General features: G+C 42.2%; 11 protein-coding genes across 11 annotated transcripts; 4 read left to right on the top strand and 7 right to left on the bottom strand.

The window, feature by feature from the left end:
- Window positions 1–90: 90 nt before the first annotated feature.
- Window positions 91–1,132, bottom strand: SS1G_08743 (hypothetical protein; the record flags this gene model as incomplete). The annotated part of the gene is made up of 2 exons (XM_001589929.1): window positions 91–479; window positions 646–1,132. 2 exons carry the CDS (start codon window positions 1,130–1,132, stop codon window positions 91–93), a joined length of 876 nt encoding a protein of 291 aa, XP_001589979.1.
- A 947-nt stretch (window positions 1,133–2,079) lies between these two features.
- SS1G_08742 (hypothetical protein) lies at window positions 2,080–5,381 on the bottom strand (the record flags this gene model as incomplete). Its single annotated transcript, XM_001589928.1, has 3 exons — window positions 2,080–3,821; window positions 4,039–5,069; window positions 5,128–5,381. The coding sequence occupies 3 exons, from the start codon at window positions 5,379–5,381 to the stop codon at window positions 2,080–2,082; spliced, it is 3,027 nt and encodes a 1,008-aa protein (XP_001589978.1).
- A 709-nt stretch (window positions 5,382–6,090) lies between these two features.
- SS1G_08741 (conserved hypothetical protein) lies at window positions 6,091–6,822 on the bottom strand (the record flags this gene model as incomplete). Its single annotated transcript, XM_001589927.1, has 3 exons — window positions 6,091–6,154; window positions 6,242–6,606; window positions 6,730–6,822. 3 exons carry the CDS (start codon window positions 6,820–6,822, stop codon window positions 6,091–6,093), a joined length of 522 nt encoding a protein of 173 aa, XP_001589977.1.
- A 1,357-nt stretch (window positions 6,823–8,179) lies between these two features.
- Window positions 8,180–8,341, top strand: SS1G_08740 (predicted protein; the record flags this gene model as incomplete). Its single annotated transcript, XM_001589926.1, has 1 exon — window positions 8,180–8,341. The coding sequence occupies one exon, from the start codon at window positions 8,180–8,182 to the stop codon at window positions 8,339–8,341; it is 162 nt and encodes a 53-aa protein (XP_001589976.1).
- A 583-nt stretch (window positions 8,342–8,924) lies between these two features.
- SS1G_08739 (predicted protein) lies at window positions 8,925–9,589 on the bottom strand (the record flags this gene model as incomplete). The annotated part of the gene is made up of 3 exons (XM_001589925.1): window positions 8,925–9,026; window positions 9,253–9,428; window positions 9,541–9,589. 3 exons carry the CDS (start codon window positions 9,587–9,589, stop codon window positions 8,925–8,927), a joined length of 327 nt encoding a protein of 108 aa, XP_001589975.1.
- A 714-nt stretch (window positions 9,590–10,303) lies between these two features.
- On the top strand, window positions 10,304–12,087 carry SS1G_08738 (hypothetical protein; the record flags this gene model as incomplete). The annotated part of the gene is made up of 3 exons (XM_001589924.1): window positions 10,304–10,314; window positions 10,423–10,478; window positions 10,538–12,087. The coding sequence occupies 3 exons, from the start codon at window positions 10,304–10,306 to the stop codon at window positions 12,085–12,087; spliced, it is 1,617 nt and encodes a 538-aa protein (XP_001589974.1).
- A 616-nt stretch (window positions 12,088–12,703) lies between these two features.
- Window positions 12,704–16,827, bottom strand: SS1G_08737 (hypothetical protein; the record flags this gene model as incomplete). The annotated part of the gene is made up of 9 exons (XM_001589923.1): window positions 12,704–12,708; window positions 13,001–13,037; window positions 13,563–13,679; window positions 13,845–14,900; window positions 15,194–15,272; window positions 15,523–15,581; window positions 15,996–16,058; window positions 16,120–16,140; window positions 16,720–16,827. 9 exons carry the CDS (start codon window positions 16,825–16,827, stop codon window positions 12,704–12,706), a joined length of 1,545 nt encoding a protein of 514 aa, XP_001589973.1.
- A 593-nt stretch (window positions 16,828–17,420) lies between these two features.
- Window positions 17,421–17,579, bottom strand: SS1G_08736 (predicted protein; the record flags this gene model as incomplete). The annotated part of the gene is made up of 1 exon (XM_001589922.1): window positions 17,421–17,579. One exon carries the CDS (start codon window positions 17,577–17,579, stop codon window positions 17,421–17,423), a length of 159 nt encoding a protein of 52 aa, XP_001589972.1.
- Window positions 17,580–17,847: 268 nt separating this feature from the next.
- SS1G_08735 (predicted protein) lies at window positions 17,848–18,472 on the bottom strand (the record flags this gene model as incomplete). Its single annotated transcript, XM_001589921.1, has 2 exons — window positions 17,848–18,110; window positions 18,232–18,472. 2 exons carry the CDS (start codon window positions 18,470–18,472, stop codon window positions 17,848–17,850), a joined length of 504 nt encoding a protein of 167 aa, XP_001589971.1.
- A 767-nt stretch (window positions 18,473–19,239) lies between these two features.
- SS1G_08734 (hypothetical protein) lies at window positions 19,240–19,887 on the top strand (the record flags this gene model as incomplete). The annotated part of the gene is made up of 1 exon (XM_001589920.1): window positions 19,240–19,887. The coding sequence occupies one exon, from the start codon at window positions 19,240–19,242 to the stop codon at window positions 19,885–19,887; it is 648 nt and encodes a 215-aa protein (XP_001589970.1).
- Window positions 19,888–22,026: 2,139 nt separating this feature from the next.
- SS1G_08733 (actin) lies at window positions 22,027–23,654 on the top strand (the record flags this gene model as incomplete). Its single annotated transcript, XM_001589919.1, has 6 exons — window positions 22,027–22,033; window positions 22,130–22,160; window positions 22,320–22,375; window positions 22,483–22,513; window positions 22,597–23,368; window positions 23,424–23,654. The coding sequence occupies 6 exons, from the start codon at window positions 22,027–22,029 to the stop codon at window positions 23,652–23,654; spliced, it is 1,128 nt and encodes a 375-aa protein (XP_001589969.1).
- Window positions 23,655–24,755: the final 1,101 nt, after the last annotated feature.

Genomic DNA, 24,755 nt, shown 5'->3' with positions numbered 1-24,755 from the left:
TGTCAACTTGTACAGCTTTCCCCTCTTAAACATGTAACCCCTCACCTGCCCTGTCTACCATACCCTATTCTTATACTCTACTCCTCTCAATTAATCCCTACTTGGACTCAAAGGTCTATTGAATCCTCCAACCCTATTCATGTATTGTCGATACTCTGTCTTCTTCTCCTTTCGCACAGCACTAACATTATTTCCTGGCACCTGTTTGTTTTGCGTAGTTGCGAATCCTCCAAATCCCATCATTGCTTGCATAGCTGCCATTCCATCATCCTCAACCACAATATCATCGTCCTCTTCCTCTACTTCCTCCTCTATCTTCTTCTTGGGTTGTGATTTCTTCTTCTTGTTTCCACCATCAATATCCATCCGATCGTGATCTTGACCTGTAGTTGTGTGACCAGCCCCAATACTGAAGCTTACTGGTTGTGGAGTAATTCGATCATCCGTACATTCGCTCCTCCGTGAAGTCTCATCTTTACCTTTATCTTTCCTGTACCTCGTTCATCATCGCGCCGTGGACTCCTCGACCTTGCTCGTCATTTGACTTCTCTCCTGATGATCGCTCATTGTCTTGATGTGTATTAGACAGGGTTCTAATTGGAAATATTGCTGTTCTATCCTCCTCCAAATCTGGTGAAAACATACCTTTTCTACCATTTCTATCCTCATCCTTCTCTCGAGATTGCCGAATATCCTCTTTACCAATGTTAGGTGTGCCTCTCAATGCAAACATCGTCTGCGAAAGGGCATCTGGCATAAACTCACCTCTGGTCCTATCTGGCACATCTGTTCGATGACCATCTTTTCTACCTGATCTCTCATTATTCCTCTCTCGGTAGTCTCTATTTCTGTCATTGTCGCGCCCATCTCGATCATCTCTCCGGCCACCACGGTCTCGTTCTCGTTCTCGATCCCTATCCCTATCCCTATATGAACTGCGTCTATGATCCCTCGAGTCGCGCGGTGATCTACTTCTATCTCTGCGATTGCGGTCATGATTGCGATTTCTATCATCACGTCGATCTCCTCGGTCATTTTTATCATCTCTGTCTCGAGCAGGACCACGCTTTTCACTTTCCTCCCACATTTTTGTACTATCAGGACGTTGTCTTCTCCTTGGTGGTTCTGCCATATTTATTTGTTCTTGTAATTAAAGACTGGGATTGATGTAATAATTTTGTGAATGTAAAAGTTGTTTATTTATATAAAAAAAATTGAAAAGTCAAGAGAGCTCTTGTAGCTAGCTATGAACATGCATGGATGCGACAAAACCGTATCGCATCACCGTATTAGCACAGAACAATTTCCTACTGGTCAAAATCACGTGAACCCATCTCCAAAAGTATTGTTGCACGTCTGTCAACGTTCCTAATTAACACCCAGATTCCAAAATATAAGTTTTCGGGTGATTTGTAAGAGCTCGAGTGTCTAAACAACCTATCTGAAATTCTTCAAACTTTTTATTTTTTACATGCGGAAGATATTCCGCATACAAAAGATTCGATGACATTGTAGAAAATTTATAGTAACAAAGTATCTCTCAACTTCTCAAGATATCCATACCTACATGCTACAAAATGAAGATGAATTAACATGAACATGAATATCTACCTCGTATACCCACCTCATCACCACAAATCATCACCCATCCCAACTCATCCTATCCCATTCTATCTCATCACCCCCAAATCAAAGATCTCTCCTCTATCCAATTTCAGAGCATAATAGACATACTTACTGTATTTCTGTATTTAATACCCGTTACACCATACAGGTGCTAGCTTTGTATTTCCATATCTACCAACTCTATTCTTATTTATGATTACCGATTGGAATTATATTCCATGCACATATAACATATGACATGAGTCTTACCATCGAGAATTGAGTGATAAACAAATCTATTATTCTAAATTCTATTCCTGTTTGCTCCACTCATACCATATCATACCATTGCAATGCTATGCTATGCTATCCAAAAGAGTATCCTCTTCTGTTTCTCTAAACAGAACCCAGACACAGTTACATCTATGAAACCATATGAAACCAACTCCACCACACATATTACAACGTCCCTACTCAAGGCCAACCAAACACACTCCACACACTACTAACATTCCCTCTAGTCCCCAGTAGTACAACCGTCAAGCCTACCAGGTCCACAACCCCCAACACCGTACCCGCCATCATGAACTTCGGACTAAAAATGCGATACAACATAAGATGTCTTCTCAACCAGCCAGCCCACATTGTCGTTGCTAATGCCATGACTGCATAATAGAGAACATGCCATGCCAAAGCTGCGGTAACTGCTTTCAAGAGTCCCTTTTTCTTTGGTTGCTGTTTCCAGAAGACAATGAGAGGGACTGCGGTTGCGGCAAGGATTTGAGGGCCAAACGAATTGAGAGCGACGAGGATTGGAGACCAAGGGTAGTGGATTGTGTGAAGAGGGATGAAAGCGGATTCCCATTGAATAGAGGAAAGAGTGGCTTGATGACCAGTTTTGAAGAAGTGGAAGGATCCGAGGATGGCGAGCATGATAGGTCCGATGGGAGAGTTGGTCAGGGAGTTGAGATCGAGGAATTCCACGAGAGAAAGGATTTGAAGAGACATGAGAGAGAGGGCACCAAAGCCCACGGGTTTCTGAACCATGAGAACGGCTAAAAGTACGTTGGTTATGAGGAGGAAGTATCGAGCACCATGAGTGTTGCCATAACCAAGGATCATGACGCGTGTACCTTGTTGTTTGGGGGCTCCAGCGGGTGCAAGATCACCGAGTGAGACAGTGCCAATAGCAATGCACGGTGGTGCAAAATTGAACGCAATAGTTCCAGCACCGATAGCCATGGCAAGAACTGTCTGAGAAATTGGTACTCGCATGGCTTTCAAGATACCTTCGCTGAAGTTAGGGAACCAATTTCCATCATCGGCGGCATCTAATGCCCAAAATGTAGCAATAAGGAAAAGCCCAAATCTGAAAGCTCCACCAATCCAGGCCGGTGCAAAACCTTCATAGGAGAGACTGGTTGCGTAGTAGGATTTGATGAATGCAGGCAAGGCAAATGCGAAGAAGAATGGAATGAGTAATTGCCAAGGGGCGGAAGTAGAGGACGTGGCAGAGGCATAATATGTCGATCTGCAGTAAGGCATCTGCTCTTCTCTGCACAACTTAGAGTATGAGGCTACCCAAGCAAGACCAATGAATACGATGGAGTGATATACTCCCAAGGTGCGACTGCGTATTTCCGATTGTCTAAGCGAAGAAACAACACCAGCTACTCCAAAAGTTGTGATGAAAAACAACAAGATCGAGTCTTCCCAGATAGTATAGGAATTAGATGCAAAGCCAATCGATTGACTAAGAGTGAAGATGGCTGCCAGCCAACCCCAAAATGTAGTTGGGAAGGGATTACCAATCTTCATCAATGAAAGAAGAGCTCCAATGAGTCCTCCAACGACAGCGCCATTTGCAGTCAATTCCACAATTTGCCCTTCGATTACATCTTCCAAGATAGTGGCTTTCATGGTCCAGAGAGACAGTCCTACAGCTGCACCAACGGCTGAGGCCAAAGAAATCGAAAACAGCAAATTTGGATTGATTTCCTCATCTCCAATAGACCTCTCTCCTTTTGCAGCAGCTTCAAGTTCCAATTTGGCTTGAGCTTCATCAAGATCCGCTGATTCGGGTTCATTGCCGTCACTAACATTGCTATTGGCATAGAGGACCAAAGCTAGTACACTAGCAGCAAGAATGCAAATGCCCATGATCATACTAGGAACATCAAATCGTGCCCATAGATCTCGGCAAATTCGCAAAGTCTCTGTTTGATAGGCAGAGAATGCATGATAAACCTCCGCAGAATTTTGAGTCGATTTAGAATCCAGAGTCTGCTCAGCTGTCAACCAAAGAGCAGATGGGGAACCATCAATAGTGCTCTCATCAATGCCCTGGCAGCAAATATGCAGCTAGTATCTCTATACAGCAGCAGTCATTCTAGCCACATTCGGCCAGGTTTTCCAAGGCGTTACCTTTCTTACCTGCGAAAGCCTTCCTCGATAGACTTTCCGAGGTTATTGAAAGGAATTGGCAACCCAAGAGCAGTGCAAGAGTTGGGACCAAGTCAATTTGATTGACTGGTCGCGTTTTTGCATTTTGTGGAGGCGTCACAAAAGTTGGGTCAGTGCGACCGAATATCCCCTTCTTAGAATACATCCATAATGCAGCTTCCACTTCATCATCGCTCTCTCCCCCATGATCGCCTTTACCATCCATACCATGGTCACCCATGATAACCAACAAGGTATCATCATCAAGCTTGTCTACAAGACCTCTGATCATAATATCCATCTGCTGTAACTTGCTCGTCATAGCCGGATGATTTGGTCCATATCTATGTCCCGCATGGTCAACACCCAAATAGTGCGCAAACATAACGTCCCAGTCGGCTTTCTTTTCATTTTCAAGCAGTGGCATGATATGTTCAGTAACACCATTATCTACCGTATGCAAATCCCAAACATTAAGGGAATCATATGCTCGACTGATATTCGGTTCAAAGTATCCAGGAAATAGCGCAGTCCATGTATCATCACCAAGATGTACAATCTTTTTACCAGCATCTTTCAATTGGCCCAAAAGATTGTCCTCTTCAATAGCAGTACCTGCAAAGTTCGACCCCGCATCCACAAATGTTGGAAGTGTTCCGGTTGTCAGACCCTTCAATCTTTGCAATGTAGTTGTAGGGGGATCCGCGATGAAAGGTAATAAGAATGCATTATGTGGTTCTCTGCGTGCAGTTTCGTATAAGAATGGTAAAGCGTTATGAAAAGCCTGCGAATCGTCACCGGCGAATGGTACCGCGAAATCGTAGCGCAATGCATCCACAATCACCACCACAGCCCTATCAAATGTCTTTGGATGCCAACATCCTCCCTCCGGTGTACCAGCTCCTTTATAATCAACGGTTCTTGCAATCGGTGGTTCAGCACAAGTCGACGATTCTTCCAACACCAACCGCGTGAGTAGGAATCCCTTTGTAAAGTAATATATCCCCACGGCGTGCATAACCCTATTCATTAAATCGATTAGTACTATGCCCCTCTAAAGCCCTCCGCAGAAAAACTTACGCCAACCAAGCCCACCAACCTCCAACCGCCCACCACTCCCTTCTCCATTTAGCTCTTTTTGCCTCATTTAGCTCATCCTTTTTATCCTTCTTTCTAGGTACTTTAGGTTGAATTATATTCCCATCCTTATCCAGCTTCTTCCCTTCTTTGATAGCCTGCTCCTGAGCTTCTTTGCGCGCCTTTGCCCTCGCATATTGTGCCGCGAGTGAATCATGTGAACCAGGCGCTGGCTTCGGATCTACAGTTTTCACCATTTTTGTTTGAGCTCGCACTTTTTGGCTTGCTCGTGGGTGACGACGGTATTATGTTAATTGGGAGGGGAAACCCTCAAAAATATTCTAGGGTTTTCAAGTGAATAAATTAAAAAAGTAAATGTTTATTAAAAAAATCCTAATCATAAATCCATGTATGTAATGTGTAAAAGGAAAAAAGATTGAGGACAAATCACTCAATTGAAAGTACACTGAAGAATAATTGTTGAACAATGATGTGCATGAAGCTTAGAGATGAGCTATTTTTTTCCCGAAGAGTCCCTCGTTTGCCGATTCGTTGGAGCTACTTCTAGCTTAGAAAATCCCCATACTTTCTAGAGCGGACATATGTGGCATATCTGCATGTAGCTGTTGGTATGGTAGTTATCTTCATTAAGAATCTAAATTTTATTATTTCGAGAAACATGTTGAACCTTTCAATGGCGGGATATGAGTATCTTGAAGCGATAACCACAAACTTCACGAAGAGCCAAATTTTGCCATTAACAGTGGATGAAAATTGAACCTTACATCACTAGCAGATCGCACACCCCTTATACTACAAACAATGCCCTAAAAGCATTTGAACGGTCTTGTCACACCCTTTCTCTGTCCATTCATTCTTCATATCCATATACCATCGTGTTCCGCATTCTCTAACCTTTCGCATCTCTTCAAACTATGCCAAAATCCTCGGACGGGCTAGACTCGCTCAAAGAGCAAGATTATAGGAGTATTCATCCTCGATATTCTGCGAGATCCAAAGTACCACCGAACTAAGTCATGTTAGCCTCCAGACACTTCTTTCACACTTTTCACTTTTTTCAGACCACCATTTCAACGAGAGTAAAATGAGAACTCACCTCAACATAACCCCAGCATTTGCTCCTACATTTGCAAACCCCATTCCCAAAGTAGGCCATTGCGCACCGGGCACCACATACTTCAAGACCAATACTGTAATACCCCCAGCCAACCCTCCTGCCAAACTAGCAAACCCCAAGAACAATACTACTCTTGCTTTCCACGCAACACCACTTCCGCTATAGGAGAAGGAATCTGCGGATAGTCGGGACTTTTCGATAGAGTTTATGATGAGCATGCCAAGGGAGGAGAAGATGAGGGGAAGCCAGTCGATGAATGCGAGGTGAATTGGGGGGTCAGATCCATTGAGGGCGGATTTAGACCAGAGGGCTGCATCAAGAAGGATGAAGAATGAGAGAGAGAACTGTTTGAGATATGTTAGTAGAAGTAATTATAAATGATGTAATGTTCAACCGCGAATTGCCGGATGTCCCATCAGGCGGTAATACCAGATGAAACATAAGGGTAAACAATAGGGCCATCATACCAAGGCTCCCGAAGCATAAACACCAGCACCTTTCGCCGTAGCACTATTCATCCATTCCGGCTTTCTGAATTTCCAAAGACGTTCTTCCGACATTGTTACTTGCGAATCTGTTACCTTACGATACCGATAATCTGCGAGTAGACCGTTGTCTTATCTCAAATTCCTCTCAGCCTCCACTAAATATGTCCTTCTCCGCAGAATTTCGTACTTTATTCTCAGCAGGCGACACGTCTCGCTTTGTTGCGCAGCTGGTATAAAATCGTAGATAGATATTGTAGTCGATGTTGCGATATGATTTGATAGCTTCTTGATTCCAGGTGAAGCCTGTCCTGCGCAATGGATAGCTTCAGCCAAGCCCGCTAAAACCGCGCGCTAATGTTGCAGGAGAATCACGATCACGTGCCATGGTTGCATGTACTCGGTATGGAATTGAGCTCCCTGTTTTGTAGCAAAGACACTTTTAAATCTCCGATCCTTGGTATGGTTATAATCCGGGAAGCGCACCTATCTATATTTCTAAATTCAGCATGCCAAAAGTCGGACGGGGTATTACATTTCAATTGTTCAGTTCTATCCTCTATCAGATGTCAAAAAGCAAGAGCTTAACCATCACAATATATACTATATCTCGAAGAGGATACAAGTGTTCGCGATGGTACACTTCAAATATGTATGTAAATACTGTATTCCTATCCAGTTTTACTTTCTTCATCTCCTTTATCCTCATATCTCTCGCTATTTCGTAGATCTCTCTATTCCAACACATATTTCCAACTCACTCGCTCTGTCAATTGCAAATACTCAAGAGTAACCCCTCTTCCGTTATATCATAGGTCTGAAAAGAAAACTTCAGGGTTTGCAAGAGGAAGATGATACACTAAGATAGAAATCCTCAAGGGCTATGGTTAGAGAGAAACAGCACTTGAGATTTCTCCATCGTCTTGCTATCCCAGGAAGGCTGTGTAGACAAATGTCGCAGAATACCCATTCGCAGTAACCATTTCCCGAGTATAATGACCTTATGAGCGACAATATTGGCATGCATGGACATTCTAGGCAGAGTATTATTAGTCTAGAGAGAGGTTTATAGCACATCGACAACTTTAACTTCAACCAGGAGTCTAGCCTTTTCTCACGGCCTCCGATTCAATTGTTTGTCACGAAATACTCTGTTCATATAAATATAGCAATGGACCAAAACCAACTCGGACATCCAAAACCATAACATGGCTTATCCACCAGCCTCACCAGTTCTTCTGATTTATCATTTGCGCCTCCAGACGCCTTTGTTTCCTAGAAACATAGCGTTTATTTCCAACGTCCAGTGTCTTTCCCCAGCCAAAGCCAATCATTTCGTGTAACCCCACGGTCATTCACCCGCCAAGCATTTTAGAGGCTGGAGTTTTGATTGATTGCTGTTAGATCATTGGGTATTGTAAATAATCAAAACATGATTGTGCTTGCTCCCGTCGCACGGAACGCTTATGGCGAACTAATGTATACTTATGAAACTTTGAAACGGAGCGCGAGGTTAAATTCGAACTTGGATTTCGAGGTTAGGGATGCAGGGTGGACGAGAGGAACGGCTAAGGAGTGTAGCGGGGGATGGTGAGAACCATGGCTTGAGGTATGTATGTGTATTAAGTAAGTGTATTGCTGCTACGCCGCCAACTTGTTACTAACATGTTATTTTGTACTTGCTTGCATTCAGCCCTGGAGATGTCTTTTGTTTTTTGTTTCGCGTGGTGTGTATGTACTCCATATGCCTAAGTTTAAGATTAGTTGATCAACGGTGTTGTGATACCTCAACTCTTGATTTTGATAGATGGTAGATATCTGTCATACGATTCGTCAAGTATAATTTCGAGTCGTGATGAAGTCACCAAACTTATTCATGTTGACGTGACCTCTGACCTTCTATATGAACATTAATCGCGGTTACATAAAATTCCCCTTTTTCGGACATAAAACAAGAGTCATTAGATGAAAACTCAAAATTGATACTCAGGAGTTGGGAATTCAGGGAATGGTTCAAGCGAAATTTGATGGAAGACAAAAGGAACATCTAGAATGATTCTCCGGAATATAGTAATATCCGTATGTCAGGTTCGGATTGAAGGATTTCTAGAATACCTTATATAGGGACAGTACAATGCATCTGAGAATAGTTACATGGACATATCCTTCGGCGGAGCTTACGTATGAATCAAAAGTCCATTGTTCCATCTGATTACGAGGTATTCATGTTGGTCCCTACTCTTCTTGTCTCTAATGCAGCGATATACAACAAATATAACCTGATTAGGTCAATCTCAGAAGGGTATTAATCTGCGGTCATCACCATATCAAGTTGATTTACTCAGATTCTATGCGTAGTAGGTAGTAGACTATCTTATAATTAAATAGAAGAAAACATTCTTCAGAGATATTACAATTAAATTGTAGGTTCAAGTACCGAGGGTGTCAAATGCATCAAATGCACCTCTTTTTGCCTTTACTCCCATCACATATAGCACAACATACGGAGTAGAAAGATTTCACCGCTGATGTATATTCCTTGGCTGCTTTGAAACGATGATAAGATTGGACCATAAACTCGGTCTGATGTCTATCTGAAGTAATGGTACTCCATAGACAATTTAAACAGCCAGTCAAATAGATTGATTCACTTGAATGAACTGTATTGGGTTTCTGCTCAGCTATTTATTATTGTTATTACCTACGATGAACGCATAATTATAAGGGGAATATTGTAATAATCATCAATACCTACCTACTTACCGAGTAAATGCAGTACAACTAACTACCTACCATCCATACTATACCACTTGTGAAATGAAATGAATCTTCCCTCTGCCATATTATTCTCCTAATCCTTTAGTCCTAGTCATTCTAGTTATCATAGTCCTTCTAGTCTTTCTAATCCCTCCTTAACAATTCTTCACCTTCTTCTTCTCCTCCGTCTCTCCTCCGTCTCCTCGTCCTCCTCCTCCTCCTCCTTCTTCTTCTTCTTCTTCTCTCCTTTTCTTATAAATTCGACACTTATCGCCGTCCCTCACTCACTATCGGCATTTTCTCCCGATCCACACAAATATCCGCTAAATCTTCTCTATTGATCTTCGGATTGGAGGATTGATAAACTCACGTACCAGGCACAGGCTGGTTCAGGGAAGGAAGTACCAAGTACTACTTAAGTCTGTCTAGTTGCTAGTAAAGTGGCTCGTGGTACGGAGTACAGACACCGAAATTCAGGGCAATAGATCGCGATTTGATAAAGCTTGAAACCTTTTCACGCCTAATCATTCATTCATTCAAATCAAATCAAATCGAATCAAATCTCTTGTTCTCCTTAAAAACAATTTCTCTAAGAATTATCTTACTCACCTCCCAAACCGGCGCATAACCTCAATTTCAACCACCAAAACAATTCAAAAATAAATTCAAATACTACCTATCACATATTCTTTCCATTCCATATCTTCTGGGGATTCTAAATTCGACAACTATTGGAATTGTGGAAGTTTTATCTCCTAACTTAGAAGTATTTCCAATAATAGTTGAATAACTGCCAGCCATGGCAGGAAAGTAAGTTGCATTTCTAAAATCCCCTTTTCGTCACAATCCCATCTTTCCAGTCTCAATTTGGATCACTTCAATCACTTCTGCGAATAATACTAATCATCATCTGTTTAGCCCATTGGGATCTGCCTTCAAATCTTTCTGGCATACTATGACCAGTTATGATCGTCGTATGTTGATACCAAAACCTCTCGAGATTTCCAACAAGATTCTAACTAAAAGTAAACAGACTCGTCTTACGATTCTCCATATAGAACTGGCGGACACGTTCCTCTCGCACAAAGTCGACATGAACCCTTAACGTCAGTTGCTACAACAGCTTCAGAATCACGCGCAGATTTGAACTCCCCCTATTTTGAAGAGTCCGGTCGACAATCTACATCTGCACTTAATGGCAACGCTTATCCAGGTTCGCCATTCGCCCCTCCAGTAAGTCCAGGTCCGCAATCACCATACTCGCCAGGAATGAGATCATCTACGCTTCAACGTCAATCTACACAAGAAAATTTTGAGAACGTTACACCTGGAGAAATTCAATTGCAAGCTTTCCAAGAAGGTCTTCCCCCACCACCACCAGTCGGACACTCCTGGAAGAGAATCGATAGATGGGCCGAGGAAAATTATGCAGAGTTATGGGATCAACTCTGCGAGGGATGCACAAATAATGATTTAAATGAATTGGAGCATCAATTGGATTGTTCCCTTCCAATGGAGGTTCGAGAGTCAATGCAACTTCATGATGGACAAGAACGTGGCGGTCTACCTACTGGAATTATCTTTGGCTCCATGTTACTTGATTGTGAGGAAATTGTGCAAGAATGGGAAAACTGGAAGGTGGTCAATCAGGAATATCTTACAGAATCACCCAGCAACTCCAGACCTTCAGTGCCACCAAAGGCATTAGGTGGTAGCTCATCTTCTTCGTCGAAGCAACCTGCAAACGCGCAAAATCCTTACTGGAGACAAGATTTATTGGCAAAACAGGATTCTCAACCTCCTAATGCTATTCAAAAATTCTACGCGCATCCCGCCTGGATTCCACTTGTTCGAGATTGGGGTGGAAATAACTTGGCAGTTGATTTGGCACCGGGACCAGCTGGTAAATGGGGTCAGGTCATTCTATTTGGTCGGGACTATGATTGTAAATATGTTGTCGCACGATCATGGTCTGCTTTCTTGGCTACAGTCGCAGATGATCTCAGCAGTGGTAAATGGTTTGTGGATGAAGAAACCAATGAGCTGAAGTTGAAAGAATTCAAATCAGGAAAAGTTGAGCCTGGTTATTTCGATATCTTGAGATGGAGGATGGATCAAAAGTATGGCCGCAAGAATGTACGAAGAAGATCAGCGCCACCTGTCAATGGTAATGGAGGATCTCCGGCTGGATCTCCTTACGCAAGTCCAGCTGCTGAGATTGGTGAACCGCGTGGACGTTCTATGCAACGTTTCTCTGGAGCTTCACCCATTCCAAGTCCAAATCGTCCTGGTTTTGGAAAATCGAGTCCTCTAGCTAAAGTTGCTGAAGAAGGTTCAGGATCAGGAACGAAAGTCAACACGATGGAAATTCCCTCCACGAAACTTGTCGATGTTCAAACACCAAGACCAAGTATAGAGAATAAAGCTTCCGAACGACCAGTACTAGAATCTGAATCAACTAATGAGAATAAAGAAAATGAGAAGGCTAGTGAGAAGGTTACGGGGTTAGGATTAGTATCAGGAACTTCTGAGAAGGAAACCTCTGCTGATGATGAATCTGCGATGAAGACGATCGAAATCTAATGCCAATGCCACAACACATTTCAATTTGAATTTGCGTTTCGTTTTTTCTTCGCATTGCATGAGGCGTTATGGAAGGGGGTTTGCGTGGGATGAAGATTCATTGATTCATAATCAGAAATTTGAGAAGTTTTTTTGTTTTTTTTTTTCCTCTTCATTGTCATAATGGCATGCTTGCCTACGTGGAAATGTATCCAGTGGTTAGCTTTCTTCATGAATATACAGTTTGAGTAAATTTTGAGGGGGATGATGAAGATTCTTTTTGTGTGTGTGTGCGTGATGAATAAATGGATGGGTGAGTGGATGGATTACTTTCACAATAGGTACCTACTATTGAGAAGATAGAATTGTATGTATGTATAATGTATGCATATTGTGTGAAAGTTGTTTGTGATAGTTATTTGAGATTTTGTGATGGATTTTTGTGATGGATATGGATATAGATATGGATGTAGAGATGGAGAGTGTACTTTTTTTTTGTAAATTATGATGTGACAGTAAGGTATGTATGCGAGGTAGGTAGGTTTGGTGAGATATGGTGGTGAGGTATGGTGGTGAGATGAGGTGTGGTGAGGTAGGAAGGCGAGGTAGGATGGGATGGGATGGATTGTTGGTTTGATTACTCTATTCATTCTACTTATTAATATTATATCTCTTTCTTTTTTGGGGGAGGGGAGGAAACTAATACATCAGATATTAAAGTTCGTTTAGTATACAATACAATTTTATTTATTCTTATAATTACTAGGTAGATGAGTTTGTTTGTTTGTTTGTACTCGATTATATTCTATCAGATATATTGTAAATCTTTTTTTAAAGAAATATTAAGAAATGGAAATAGATTATATATTATTCATTATATATATCATCCATCCCATCCCACCTATCCCATCCATCACATCCCACCACAACTAACCTCTCACCCCCTCCCTCACCCCCAAACAAACAAACCCCTAATCCCTAATCCCTAATCCCTTAACCCCCTCAAATCCCCCACCACCCTCACAAAAAACGGTTCTTTCTCCCAAACAAAAAAAGCCTTCTGATCATTCCATTTATAATCCTCCGAATCCTTTGCATCTACTACTCTTCCAAATGAAAAATAAAAAATTAATTTCGTAAGTGCGAGTCGTATTTCTGCTAGTCCGAAGGCTTGGCCTACGCAGTCGCGGGGTCCGAGGGAGAAGGGGTTGAAGATTTTCTTGGAGAAGGAGAGGGGGGAGGGGTTAGCTGGGTTTGTGGTGGGGGCTGGGGAGTGAGAGATGGGATTTGGGTTGGGGTTGGGAGAGAATGAATGAGGAGGTCTTGGGTGCAGTGGGATGTGGTGTGGTGTGGTGGGTTATTGTCTTGGGGGAGGATTTGAGGGGAATGGGAGGTGGGGGATGGAAGGGGGAAAGAGTTGATGGTGGGATAGGAAATTGTAGGATATGTTTAGGATTTGGAAGTGAGAAATTAAAGAATCGAATATGATTACTCACAATGTTATGAGGTGTAAGTGTTGAATCTGGGAGCCAGCGCTCGGGAATAAAGTCATTTGGACGAGCGAAATTGGTTGGTGAGATGTAAGCAGGGAGTTGTGCGAAATTGACCAGTGTCTAGTTAATCATTAGTTGAATCTTTCATTTGGGTTTAGGTTCATCTAGGGGATAAAAGGGGAGTGAAGAACTGGACGAGAAAAAAAGCCAAGTAGCAAGAGAGAAAAGGTTAAGTACCCCAGCTGGTAACCAATATCCACAAACTTCTATCCCAGGTTCATTTACCATTCTCGGCAGAACCATAGGAAGACTAGGACATAATCTCATAGCTTCATTAATAACCGCATTTAAATATTCCATATTCGTAACTGCTTGAATCGTGATATCATTTCCATCTTTAAAAGCTCCTCTAACCTCACTAGTAAGAACTCTATGCGCATCAGTATTTCTCACAAGATGATAGACAATAGAAGTTAATGTCGTAGCAACCGTCTCACTACCCGCAATCATAATATCCCCAATTGCGTTTTCCGTTTCTGTAGCTGTAAGACCACGGCCATCAGCGCGGGCAAGCGAGAAATATGTCATGAGATCCGAATATTTTCGTCCAGGAGGTGCGCCTGAATTGAGTCGTTCGTGAGTAAAGTCATTAAGGGATTTATTATACGCAGCGCGCTTCTGACGGGAAACTTTCGAAACAATGAATTGCCAGAAGAGTTCTAGGCCAAGAACACGAGGAACCACAGCTTGTGTGAAGAAAGTCATTACTTTTCTGAGGGCAACGACGAGGTGATGATTTTCGTTGGAGGTGAGAGTGTGGAATGATTTACTGAAGCTGAGTTCACCAACTATATCGAAAGCCATGTATTCAAACCATGGAACGATATCCAAGGGTATATCTTTAGATGCTTCTTTTTGGAGTTGTGATATCAATATGTCTATATGATGTAATATCATAGGTTCAAGTTCGCGCATAGATTTCTGTGTGAAAGCTGGAGAGAATGCTCGACGGAAACGTCCATGAGTGATGCCGCTAGGCGCGGTAAAAATACCATAAGAGCCATTATTCTGACGTGGTGCGTACCAGAAAGGACTTTTAGCGGCATCTTTACGAGGAGCGTATAGGGAAGTCCATGCTTGTTCGTTGGTGAAGGACACTTCATTTGCGGCAGTACGTACAACTGGGCCGTATTTTTCGTGGAGTTCTGTAATTCGTGTCACATATCGTCCTCGATATAGAGCCCATACGAATGGAAGACGAGATAGAATCCAATGGGGTGGTCCTGGAATGGGGGCCAAAGGGTGGAGCTTCAGTCTGTAGAATGCCCAGGTACAAAAGCTCTGTGAATGTGAGCGAACAATAGAACTAGACACGGAAAGAATGAAGGGCGTACCAAAAATGTAATGCAAACGCAGCCGCTTAGCAAGTGAAGTACGCTGGTCTCACGTAAGAAAGCAAGTGTTTCCACTATGAAGTGAAGGTAAATATCGCTAGGAAGACTGTCTTTCGTCATGATTATGATAAAGGGGTCGAAATATAGATTGCAGTGATTGTATAATGACCAGAGATAGCCAAGAAAAGATACAAGCGCTATAAGTAGTCCGAACATCACTCGGAGCTCGGTTCAACGTACTCTTCCAACAGTTTTTTTTGCTATGTTCCATGTCATAAGTGTTATGTTCAAAGCAGCGGCATTGATAACATCCCGGTCACTAACAGTTAGTTAGTGATATGCAGTAATCCCAAAAGTTGTAGACATGACCAACGCTTGACTGGCTTAGAAACGTAGATCGATGTACATGAATTTCATTATAGTGGCTTATTGAAGGGATCTTTCTTGAACTGATCATCTCCGTAACGCTTGAGCTGAGCTGGACATTGCATATGTCATCTTTGATGAGAAGCGAAGTGTTAAGCACTTGCCTGACGTAGTAATCCGTAACTTAACATAATACTGCTGACTGATTCAAGGAATTCCTCAGAATACCTGTAGACCGAGTAAGTATCACTGTTTCTAGATTCTGAAGTAGACTTCCATATCAGATTCGAGCAGTTTTCTTTAAGCTTTGTCCTAGGAACTATTAGACCAACAGGATGAGAAAATCGAATGAATCAAAACCATGAAAGAGGTAATAGTAATAGTATAAGTATAGTAATAAGTTACAGGTTGAATTAAAAATACAATAAACCTCCACTAATAAGGATCCTGAGCCAGTATTTATTGATACATCTGTTAGAATTAAGGAAGTTTTTCGCGGGTGAAACGGATTGTGACTAATCAAGTGTGTAAGTGGCTAGCATCTCCACGAAGTCAATAGACAAGAATAGACAAATTTCAAATAATTTCCGTTCTTTTTCTTTTACAAAATTATCATTCTACCTAATCGGCGAGGAAGCCAAGCAAATGGGACTCGGGATAAGATCCGATGCAGTACCCTGCCAGAAGAGTCGAGGACTGAAGCTTCAGCCTTCAAAGAGCCGGCCTTCGCGAAGATGCTCTATAGAATTTAGCAAAAGCGTCGAAAATCGCAATACACACACTCAAAGTACTAAGAGTACAACCAAAGCAGTGCCTTCACCCTACTTAGATGAACGATCAGTCACGTCAAACACGTAGGGATCTATCCAAATAGTTTTACTACTTGACCTTCACTCGAAGGTAGATGGGTGGTATGTATTGACAAAATCTCCGCCACAAAGCATACACGGGTGATCCGAACTATCGGGTGCCTTGTTGGCTTTCTACCGAGTATAGTTGGTTCAAGTGATTATATATCGCAGAGCAAATCCGAATGCAGCCATCTCAGTTTGGTATTTAATGAATGAAATCAACCGAACCCCTGAACTATGAATCGGGCAAATAAAAAGTCACGCCATAGAACAAGAATAGTGTAAGTTAGCATGAAATTGTAGGTTAGATATGAAATAAGAAAATGATTGGTTATCTCAACAACTCGTAACCTGGTTGATCTCGGTAAAGACGGCTTCGGTAGCTCCCTTCATGAGTACATCTACGAAATTGCTCGTACAAGCCGAAATTCATCCATCTATTCTAGAGGCGGAATCATAGAGCCTGCTGCGCTTATCGTTTGCGCTTTTACTTGCCCGAAAATCTGACTGTACAATTTCACGGGCAAGGGAGAACACACTACTATATACAGACCAGTGATGAGTGTCGGACTCTTGCAAGTGTTGGTTACCAACTGCTTGATAGCTATCTCCATGGGTTCCAAACAAATTGAGTGCATTTGCGCTGGAAATCACCATGATTGAAGTAGCTCTCCTCTGGTGCGAGGCGAATTTATAAGCCATGCAAGCATTCTCTTTAAAAATGACGATGTCTCGAGGTAAGGTGGATGGTGTTGTTCCTGTGCTGGCAGAAGCCTAGTGACTTGAGCTTTCGAAATTACTCTTTCTATTCGAGTAACCAAGAACAAAATGCTGATTGAACCGAGGTTATCCGTAGATGCGCAGGCTCCAGACGGTGGTTTTGTTGCATGGGTCCAATGTGCAAGCTCATTCTCTCTGTCTTTCCTGTCTTTGGGCCTAGTGAACTCATTTGGTAATTCCTGATGTCTAATATCATAAGGATTCCTTGCTGATCTGATCCTACAGGTGCTTTTCAATCTTACTATGAGGAATACGCATCCTTCATGGTCTCCCTCCCAGGTCTCTTGGATCGGGTCTATTCAAGCATTTTTGTTATTCGGATTCGCCATCGTTGCCGGTCCGGCGTTTGATCATGGTTATTTGAGATCTCTTGTTTGGACTGGATGCTTTTTTGCGTGTTAGGACTGACGCCAACCAGTATAAGCTCTGAGTGTTGGCACCTCATACTGGCTCAGGGAGGCATGTTTGGGTTAGGTAGCGGCTGTAATTTCTGGCAATTGGCATTCCATTCCTGCATTAAAATGCCATAAATATGTTCTAGCGGTGTTGCTGTGGATCAAAGCGGCTATGTGTTCTTTTAACAAGAAGTTCCAGAGGGCGTGAAACCTTTTAAGAGTCGATGGAACCATTGCAAGTTGAAATCCGGTTCCTAGAATCCACGGCGGTCAACAAGGTCGATCGTGGGTCTCTGGTTGCATGGATCGGTAGCCGAGCCAGACTAATCGTTTTGTAGCTTCCATACTAATACGTGCCCATCGATCTACAACTCCTTAAGAATTCCTCTAGCTTCTGCTAAATTCAATGGGAGCAAAATCATCGGTCATGAAGCTCTTCCGCCTTGATGGTTGATTCGCTATTACTGGAAACGGGCAGAAATCGGGAATGAGGTATGTGTGGTTAAAGTCCATGGCCGAAATTTGCTGGCGCCAACTCTACTTTCCCGAGGCAAATAGGTTCCACAGGTTTCCATTCGGAGCATTTCACCACGGGAGGATATTCGGCAGATAATTGCCAATCTAAGGATCTGGAGAAAGCAGGCACAAAGTGACGAGCTATCGGGCTGTACAATGTCTTGACGCGCTGGCATTCAGAGCTGAAACCAACACATGGCGAAAGACTTGTTCCAAAATAACTGAGTGATCGCCGAAAAAAGGTTCCACCTATAGAGTTGTATTTAAGTACGAGTCCACTGCACATACATGATGAAAGTTTTCGAGAAGACAGTAAAATGAGTAAAGGAAAAAACATGGACACTCCAAAAGTGTAAAATAAACCACCTACTCTGCTCAATCCACACGCTCCGTTCTGTACAATACAAACATACCAGAGCAAGAGCTTCAAAACCTGATGTGCTATTTGCGCCACCCACCAACAAGTTAACAAAATTCAACATCGAAGCAATATCAATGGAATTGAACGATAGAAGTTCGGTGGCAGCGAATATGACAGGAAGAGGGGTCGAGTCTGAGTAAGATACGAAGATACGAATTCCATTGTGTCGACTACAATGTTTGCTCAACATCCTCGCTCTTCTTCCACAGACAGGAGAACCAAATGCATACTCGCAAAAACAACCTCGGTATTATCCCTTTAGACAAGTACTTTTCAGCTATAAACAATACACTTGTATTCTCTGAGCACTTTGCGTCCAAATACACGATGTATGAGATTTTGACGAGTTGTGATGTGTAGGATATGAGCACGCGAAGAGCAGTACGAATCAGCAATTCTGTAGACAGAGAACGATAAATTTATAGGTATATTTATTATGTTAATGGAAGATCAAGGCAAGACAGGAGATTCCACAGTACCGTCCCCAAAAATATACAAAATCGGCAAAGCCTGTCATGAGAATATATACAATTGTTACGCAGCCTTTTTCTTCTGCAAGGCTACGATTACACACAAAGTCGGCAGGAAGGCTGAGATTATTAATCACAGATACTGTTCGATCATTGGCTATCAAAATTCTGCCGCATGCCCAAAAAGCCTTGACTGGCTGGAAGCATCTCGAAGTTGGTAGACAAGAATAGACAAATTTCAAATACTCAGTAGTCATCCAACCATCCATCCATCATCTATTCAAAAATAAGGAAAATCTTTTGAGTATATTTAAACTAAAGTACAATTTTTGAATTTCTTTCCATACATTAAATATTTTCTCATCCACCAAAATATAAATTTCGACGGAAAGCAACTTAACTTCGCCCGCTCGATTCTCAAATTTCCGAGCACAAAATTTCATACAGCTTCAGCCTCAAGAAATAATTTAAAGAAAAATCTACCACTATGGCTATGCCACCATCAATGAACGAACTCCTTAAATGGAGCGTAGAGAACTCCTCTGCAACCGCCGCCGATCCTACCGCACCTCCCCCACAAACCAAAGCCCTTCCAGCCGATGCCATGAATGTGCTCTTCGGGGGTCCCAGTGACGCAGACCTCATGAAAGCTTCCATATGGGCCATTCAATCTACCGACCCCGAAGTAACTGTCGAGGATAAAGTCATCGCATTCGATAACTTTGAGCAACTCATTGAAAACCTTGATAATGCCAATAATATCGAGGCGCTTTCATTATGGCAACCTTTGTTAGAATTGTTGGCACATGAGGAGAAGGAGATTAGGAAGATGGCAGCTTGGTGTGTGGGGACTGCGGTGCAGAATAATGAGAAGAGTCAGAGGTGTATGCTGAATCAAGGGGGAGTACCACATTTGGTTAAGATGTGTTTGAATGAGAAGGAGGCGAAGGATGTTAGGAGGAAGGCGGTTTACGCATTGAGTAGTGCTGTGAGGAATTTTCAAGATGGGATGGATGCTGCGACTGAGGAGTTGGGCAAGTTGGGGAAAAGTGGTGAGAAGATTGATGCGGCAGATATGGACGCTTGTGATGTTTTGATCGAGGGGTTGAGAGAGGAGGCCGCGAATGGGATATGAGGATGGGATGTAGGAAAGGGGAATAGGTAGGATTGAATGGTTGACAGCTGTGAACTATAGGATAGCTGATACTTCCTACTTCTTACGAAATGCTCGGGTTGGAGTTTTGGAGTTTTGGTAGATTGTCATTGGGAATGATAGATGGAGGAGACATTGATATCCTGGTCATCTAGTCAATGAGGCTCTTACAAGGACCCTCTGGCTCTGATTGCCACCTCACTGAGGATTTTTAGAGAATGCATCAAAGTCACAAGCTACAATGGAACATGTCAAGCATCTTTTTACCATGATTCTTAAAGCTTATAAACGATACACGTCAAATACCCAATATAAAACAAATTCATGCATAGAAGTAAACGAGTGGTCGATAACCTTAATCATCTAAAATATTACCCCACTAAGCCCCTCAATTTTTGCATTATTGTGCCGTCTCACTCACCGTACTGAACAAGTGTTTCCAACCGTCCGTCAGTGGCTCTCGGACCAGCGATGTAATTTCTTGGTTCGACACCAATGGGAAGTTGGCTCTTGCCGTTTTTACTTTAGGGGGTTTGTGTTGTCTCGTAGTCTCATAGCTTCGGACTTCTGTTCCTGGTAGTGATTTTGCATGCGATTACGAAAGGATGAGTTGGGTTGCTGGATATCGAGAATAGGTGGATGGATAGATGTGTAGATATGTACTGCGTAAAATTCTCGCCCGGATATAGGGTATGATGCAGTCTTCCACCACTTTCACAGATACCTTCCTGTGTAAATATAGCAGACATACGTATGAAAAGGCTTGATTTTAAAGATATTCCATGAGATGCCTGCTTGGCGATTGGATATTGGATATTAGACTCATGGGATAGTGAGAAATGGAAGCTATCGACCAATTATAGAAGAGACATTACGTCTGACTGAGATTCTAACGCGCGTCTGATGGCGGTACACAAGTATAAAATGATACCTCGTACATGAAAGACCTAATAGGAAGACGTAGCTGTCTTCATATAACCTTATATAAATTCGTAGCCTCAAAAGTTACAAGAAAGGAATTAAAAGATACATTTTCGGAATGTTTTGTTTGGTAGAGTCGGTGTGATCTTGGAATGACCCTGCTAACATGGGTTGAAAGGGAAAAGGGGAAAGGGGGAAGAAGCTAACTACTCCGTATGTTTGATTGAAATCTTGCCTTTAGACAACGAACCAGAGACCACAAATATAGGATTCATGATCCGGAATACAGGACGGTCCCGGACTATTAGCTATAGGTAGGTAGATGTAGATGGATGAACCAAAAGACGATACCGACACCGACTTCTTGAAATTCACAGCCACCTGGTTTTTTCATACTTGTTACTTCTTCCTTCTTGTAGTAGGGAACAAATAATCCGAATAGTTACATGCTGCTTTTAATCTTTGATATAATATAATAAATATAGTTGTTCTCTGTCGAAGTCAACATTTGAAGTCATTGTAATCTTATGATTAGGAGAATACCTAGTATCTGTCTAATTCGTCGCCATATCTTTTCAACCCAAACTTCACTTACTGTACGTACATCCTTCTTCTATCTACGTATTCGGAATCCCCTCTTGCTCGATTGATAAACAAACTAATCTTATTGTCTCTGTAGTTAGTAGTTTTTGAATCATTTTGAAGTCATTATACCAATTTTAGTCGATTCATTTACCAAAATCACCATATCCATATATCCGTCCATATCTATCTTTATAAAGCATACTCGTAATTCACTTCCTATATAAGCACTCACGCACTCGGAATATCTTCTTCCCTCCTACCACCCCCCGGCCTCCTTTTCTACCTATCAAATCTTTCTTCAACATTCTATCTAAAAGCGGCGAATATACCGAATAAGATCGCTTCGCCTCCTGCAGTTGCGGCCCACACTCAAACTTCGTGACATCGTCCTTTCCCATTTACTACGACCACGATCACCAATTCTTTTGACAAAACAACAACACACCTTCTTCTCTTTCAACCATCTTCTTTTTTATCAACCACGAATTATCAACGTCGTGAAATCTTACTTTAATACAGTCCTTCATCATTCTCGAGATTTTAATTATCACGAGAATTAACTCACCGCCATATTCCACACCTCTTTTATTTGACTAAACGTCTTAATTATCAACCATGGAAGGTAAGCTTCAACCCGACACCTGCATTGGATTTATATCCTTTGCGCAGATATCTACATAATGATGAGCGTCTACTAATATCATTTATCAATCAACAGAAGAAGTCGCAGCCCTCGTCATTGACAATGGGTAAGCTCCTAGAATCCTAAAATCCAACAAAGTGGTCGTGAGCCTGAAAGATCGAGGGGTAGCTATTGGAAGGAATTACAAGCCGACCAATATCAACCTTTATCTCTACAAAGGCGAAGATTGCATATTTGAAAAGAACCAGACTGATGGATTTTGTAGTTCTGGAATGTGTAAGGCCGGTTTCGCCGGTGATGACGCTCCAAGAGCTGTTTTCCGTAAGTAGACTATTCTTGCAGGCAACAGCTACATCCTTGATTTCCATCAAAATCAGTCATCGACAATAACCATAATGAGCTTGAACCATCTCTAACATGCAAAATAGCTTCCATTGTCGGTCGTCCCCGTCATCATGGGTAAGAAATCCATCCATATAACACCCCGCCATTTCCCCCACAACTCGTGTCACTCGAACAAGGGCTGATAAAGGATGTTATAGTATTATGATTGGTATGGGTCAAAAGGACTCATATGTTGGAGATGAAGCGCAATCCAAGCGTGGTATTCTTACACTCAGATACCCAATCGAGCACGGTGTCGTCACCAACTGGGATGATATGGAGAAGATCTGGCATCACACTTTCTACAACGAACTTCGTGTAGCACCAGAGGAGCACCCAGTTTTACTTACTGAGGCCCCAATCAACCCAAAGTCCAACAGAGAAAAGATGACCCAAATTGTCTTTGAGACCTTTAACGCCCCAGCGTTCTACGTCTCTATCCAAGCCGTCCTCTCCCTTTACGCTTCCGGTCGTACCACCGGTATCGTTCTCGATTCCGGTGATGGAGTTACTCACGTTGTCCCAATTTACGAAGGTTTCTCACTTCCTCACGCCATTGCTCGTGTTGACATGGCTGGTCGTGATTTGACTGATTACCTCATGAAGATCTTGGCTGAGCGTGGTTACACTTTCTCCACCACTGCCGAACGTGAAATTGTCCGTGATATTAAGGAGAAGCTCTGTTACGTCGCTCTTGACTTTGAGCAAGAAATTCAAACCGCCAGTCAATCTTCCAGCTTGGAGAAGTCATACGAACTTCCTGATGGACAAGTTATTACCATTGGTAACGAACGTTTCCGTGCTCCAGAAGCTTTGTTCCAACCATCTGTCTTGGGTCTTGAGAGCGGTGGTATCCACGTCACTACCTTCAACTCCATCATGAAGTGTGATGTTGATGTTCGTAAGGATTTGTATGGTAACATTGTTATGGTAAGATTTTCCATCTGCGAAGATTTTAGGATAATATACTAACTTTTTATCACAGTCTGGTGGAACTACCATGTACCCAGGTATCTCCGATCGTATGCAAAAGGAAATTACTGCTCTTGCACCATCATCGATGAAGGTCAAGATCATTGCACCACCCGAGAGAAAATACTCCGTCTGGATCGGTGGTTCTATTTTGGCATCTTTGTCCACTTTCCAACAGATGTGGATCTCAAAGCAAGAGTACGACGAGTCCGGACCTTCCATTGTCCACCGCAAGTGTTTCTAAGGTATGTAATTCTACATAATTCCTGTTGTGAGGAATGAAGCTAATTTATCGTCATAGCGTATCGCAGTCGATTTGTGTTTACATCACGAATTTGGCGAATATGATAAAAAAGAAGATTCGAACAAAACATCAACCCCCAGTGTTTTGTCTCACTGCGAAGTGTTATCCCGAAAAGTTCTGGTAGCGGTTGAGCGACTGGGTGATCTCTTCCGAAGTAGTGGATGGGCTTTGATCTAGCTGATTGTTTGCTCGGAAGGGGGGAATTCAAAATGTCGTATCAATCATACAAAGCTTTTTTTCTTACTTTTTAGTGGTGCCAACTTCTTCATGTGTTTTTGAGCTGCACCTTTTTTGTTCTTCATTCATAGCGCGAGAAATTTTCTTCTCTAGAGAATCAAATTAAAAGGTAGTACACTGATTTATAATTGAGTTTATTATAGTATCAAGGAAATGTGATTTTATATGTGTGATGTGATATTGTGTATTTGCCACTAGATGGTTGGACTATCTGTAGATAGATCTATTCATGTAGTAGTAGATTGAAAGCAGCCATCTACTTATTCCATATAACTTTCCTTTCTCGCTCTGCACTTCCCAAACGCCCCAAGTGCAGCCTTACAGTGCAGGGACTAATCTGCTACCCAATATGATATGTTGTGTTATTCTATCTAGTAATCCTACATATTTCATATCCTTTTGTTGTTGAGTTTTATAGATGTTAGATGTTAGATGTTAAATATTAGATATTGATACTAGGTATAGTACGGTATGGTATAGTGTAGATCCGATATAGGGGGTGTTGTTTAAAATAGGGGATTGGGATTGGGATTGGGATTGGGATTGGGATTGGGATTGGGATTGGGATTGGGATTGGGATTATCTTTGGTTTTGTAAGATGGAAGTTGGGAGTTGGAAGGTTTTGGGGGTTTTTGAAGGGTGGATGGAGGGAGGTGGATGAGGAAAAAAAAGTAAAGGATGGAGAAGAGGGAGTTCTTTGGATGATGGTGGGGGATTAAAATGTAGTTGGGAGGTAATACAAAGTTGGGAGAGGAATTTTTGGGAGGGAGGGGGAGAATCTGATGAGTTTGAAGATTTGAAAGA

The sequence above is a fragment of the Sclerotinia sclerotiorum genome, genomic scaffold (assembly GCF_000146945.2).
Source record: "Sclerotinia sclerotiorum 1980 UF-70 scaffold_12 genomic scaffold, whole genome shotgun sequence".
NCBI classification, from domain to species: domain Eukaryota; kingdom Fungi; phylum Ascomycota; class Leotiomycetes; order Helotiales; family Sclerotiniaceae; genus Sclerotinia; species Sclerotinia sclerotiorum.
Note: the sequence above shows the minus strand (reverse complement) of the source record. Positions and strands in the feature narration are given on the sequence as shown.